The sequence below is a fragment of the Condylura cristata genome, unplaced genomic scaffold (assembly GCF_000260355.1).
Source record: "Condylura cristata isolate star-nosed mole 26May11 unplaced genomic scaffold, ConCri1.0 scaffold00044, whole genome shotgun sequence".
NCBI lineage: Eukaryota > Metazoa > Chordata > Mammalia > Eulipotyphla > Talpidae > Condylura > Condylura cristata.
The window spans coordinates 2,714,701-2,718,683 of NW_004567145.1; the positions used below are offsets into that span (position 1 = coordinate 2,714,701).

At 39.6% G+C, this 3,983-nt stretch overlaps 1 protein-coding gene across 1 annotated transcript; it reads right to left on the reverse strand.

Annotated features, from left to right (window-relative positions):
* Positions 1-275: 275 nt before the first annotated feature.
* LOC101632087 (prorelaxin H2-like) lies at positions 276-3,135 on the reverse strand. The gene is made up of 2 exons (XM_004694488.1): positions 2,928-3,135; positions 276-601 (listed from the first exon to the last, which is right to left on the reverse strand). Exons 1-2 carry the CDS (start codon positions 3,133-3,135, stop codon positions 276-278), a joined length of 534 nt encoding a protein of 177 aa, XP_004694545.1.
* Positions 3,136-3,983: the final 848 nt, after the last annotated feature.

Consider the following 3,983-nt stretch of genomic DNA (forward strand, 5'->3'; position numbering starts at 1 on the left):
TTGAGTTATTTTGTATGTTAAAACGATACAATTTTATTGTCATTGTAAGTTAATATTTTAGTTTATTAAGCATTGAAATAGCAAGTGCTTTCACAAAAAAGATAAACGCCCCTTACATGCGAAAATGATTATCAGCAGAAAGTACAATAATTCCAGGTAAGTTTTCTTATCCATACGCAAAAAACGCAAATGCTAATATGAATTTCATATTCTTATCACTGTGCCATAATAGATCATCATGACTTTGTGGTGATGAATGCCCAGGTAGCTTCATCTCAGCAGATTTTTGCAAGCTCTCTTCTGGTACAACCTCGAAAACAACACTTTGAGGCCATTGCAACGGGGACCTGCCTCTTTTCTCGGGAATGTTTATCTAAGATGGGGTGGTTTAATTCTGCAGGGCTATTTTTATTGCTTGGGTCCTCATGATTGACTATCTGAAGTTTTGCAGAGTTGAGAATAGTACTGCGTAATGCAGGTTGTATTGCCTTCCGAGAAAATTGACTTGCAGCCAATAGTGACTTCAGGCTTTCTAGCGAAACAAAACCGGGTTCCTTTGCAGTTTGTAAGCCTGTTTCCTTGTTCTTGGTGGAGGATTTTTCTAAGTTATAGAAAAGGATGGGGAGAGAAGAAACATTTTCATCAGGAACATCAGTGAAATGAAAATCTGTTTAGAGGAAAAGGAAAAGCATTGGCTCAACTCCCTGAAGGTCTGTACAGATTCTGGTAGCTAAACAATCAGCCTCCTCTAGTTGACAGCTGAGCGTACACACCACTGCTGCTTGGCTCTGTTCACACTCTCAAACCCTATCATCTTTCCTCAGTCACCTCTCAGCTTTCTTCAAAGCGCTTTGACTTGCCCTGACTTCTCTGACATCATCTTGCTCATCCAACTGCTAGTCTAACCATGGGTGGATTCTTATTTTCAATGAGTAATCGTCTTTTATTCCTAAACACCTTCTGAGTTGTGACAGAAATATGAAAAATGTATGAGCTTCTTTAAACTCTGAGATCTCCCACAGTGGCAAATTGTTGGATCGGGATAAAGTTTAATGTTAGAATTGCTAACTGTTCAGATCTATGAGGCAGAAATCCCTCATATATCTACTTAGCAACTTCTCTACCACTCTCAGAATACTTACTCCAAATTAATAGTCTTTGATTAAAAAATGGGTTAAATGAACAAAAACCAAAGTGTCACTGATATGAATAAATTAGTTACTGTTGTACGTGTGAACTGACTAATGCATTTTGTATGGTTTTAGTTACCAAGCTGTAGGCCACGTGCTGTACAAGTCTGAGTGATCCCTAGGAAGGAAGCCTGTTCTAAACAGCATGCCAATGGGCAAATGTATAGGTTGTGTCTTGTGTGACATTTTGCTAAGTCCTTCAGTCCAGTGGAGCATTATTGACTGCTTCTGTGTCTCTTCCAGTGTACTATAAGAGATATGAAGAAAAAGAAACATCGTTTTTACATTAAAAAAATTTCAGTCATGTAAACTATCTTCTAGCTTCACCTATACTAACACAATTTTAGTTTTAGAAGCAAAAAAAAAAAAGAAAGAAAGAAAGAAAGAAAAGAAAAGAAAGAAAAGAATAGTGTTTATTTCTATAAAAGGAAAAAGAGTCAAAAGCTTTAAAACAACATGGAGAGGCCTAGTAAAATGGAGTAACTACAAAAGAGTTGAAGTTAAATTATAGTGTAATTCTAGATTTTTTTATTTATAAAAACAAGAGTTGGGGTATAGGCCTGAGGTCTACAGTGATGGGTAGGGGACTTTGGGGGGGGTGGTGAGAGGATCCACCAGAGACAGATTGGGAAGTAGAACAGTCTGAGCACTGAAATACACTGCTGAGGCGAGCAGTGGTTCAGGAGAGGCCTGCCGCACCATGTATCTGATTTCTAACCAATTTGTCTTGTGTAATTGGAAGTTCATATGCACTGTTTAGCAACTCCACATTTCTTCCTCCTCTTAACCTCTGGTAGCCACTGGCTTTCTCTTCCCTCATCAAATCTGAATATTCTAGATACTTAAAAACGCAAGCATTCCATATCTGCCTTTCTGTGACAGGCTTTTTGCCCAGAAAACAGGTAAAACAGTCAAGGTGGGGTTGACAATATATTGCAGAGATTAAATATCTTCAAGAGATTATTCTAACTCTTTCGTGTATGAATACCCAGAGGTAGGCTTGCTGGATTACATATAATGCCATTTAATGCTTTTTTTTTGTTTTTGTTTTTGTTTTTGAGGATCCACCATACTTTTTTCTACATTGCCTATATTTGTTGCTTTCCCAGAAACAAAATATAAGGGCTTCAGTGTTTCTCTTCTCCCTCTCTCTCCTCACCTTTCTCCAGTAATGGAGGAGAGTCTTTAAATCCATGACTTTGCATATTTACCTTTCAGGAACCTCTCAGGAGTCTCCAAGCTCGGCCCATGCTCATTCCGGTATGAATATATTTGGTAACCAGTGCATACATCATATATTGTCTCCTGCTTCTCAAGTCCACATGTCCTACCCAGTTATCATTACTCAGCAGCCAGTCTGCCAACTCCCTGACCTGTGGCCTTAAGCACATTGAGCGCCCTGCTCCTGTGGGTCACTGGGCACACTTCCCTCCTGTTGCTCTGTTTTTCCTTGTTTTTGTTATCTTGGCTGTCAATAGGTGAGAAGTACCAGGTACATTTCAGGTGAGCCTATTGCTATTCCCCTATATTTCTTCCTTAGGTGTGATCTCTGGTGATACCATCACAAGAAAGGAAATTACAAGGGAAAAGCCCAAACTCCAGATAGCAGCAGGATAGGCCGAGTGTGATGAACCAATGAGGCCTCAAGTGAGACTGAGCTCTCCACTTTCCTATTGGTTCAGAACTCTAACGGAATCAATGGGAAGTACCGATTATGAGAAGGGGTGATGTACTCACTTTTGTTAGTTTTGCTTCGGTTACGTTGAGGACGCTCTTTTCTGTTCCGACTTGGGATGGGGTTGCCACAGGCCTCAATGTGGAGGCGGACATAGTCACGGCCACATGCTTTAACTACTTCATCCAAGTCATTTCCATGGACATTGTCAGAAAGCTGGATCAGGAGCAAACAGACTGCTAGCAGGTGATACAACAGCTGAGTCTGCATCTTTGATCTGATGTCTGTTTTCCACACCACACCACACCTTTCAGCCTTTGTTTGCAGGAGACTGCTGATGTGTTGAGGGGTCCTCAGCCTGTGGACCAGCCCTGGATGCAAGGCTGCTCTCCCAGCAGCTTTTATAGTCCTGGATCCACAGCTTTTATAGTCCTCTGGACACCACTTACACCTTTACTCAATGGTCCAAGCTCCACCCTTACCCAATCTCCTCCCTTGTTTTCCTTCTTTCAGTTTCTTCTTTTCCTCCTCCTCTTGCTTTTTGTTTTGTTTTGTTTTTTTTTTAGTTCTTGGTCCATTTATAGTTGCTTTCCTCTCCTTTCATCAGGTGAAAACATTTTGTGTACTTATGAAAGTTATCCAGTAGTTGAAGTCTTTATTTCCAAGGTAGGCATGGCTTTTACACTAAATATTAACAGTAATAGTGCAATTGAAATCACCCTAATTCTCAAGAGTCAGAGTTCTACAGCATTTATATTTGCCGAATAATTGTCTAATATAGATAAGAATTTAAGTTAAGGCAGCGTACTGTATCAATTATTAGAAATGTAATGGTCAAATACGTAACTTGTTGAGAAGAGGAAAATTGATGACTACTGTATCTAAATCCTGGTATAAACATTGAAATTCTCAATGCATGAATTATGGCAAATCTAATAATGTTGAATTCTTAAAAGAACTTTCTAAATTGACTTCCTTTTCATTCGTTTGGTAGATAGACTGTAACTGGTTCTTTGCCTGTGTGGTCTTTTATAGTCCTCAATGCTGCCTAGTGAATTGGGCATTTTTCTGCTTCACAAAGAACAAGATGTGAGTAGTCAGGTAATGTGTCCACTGCA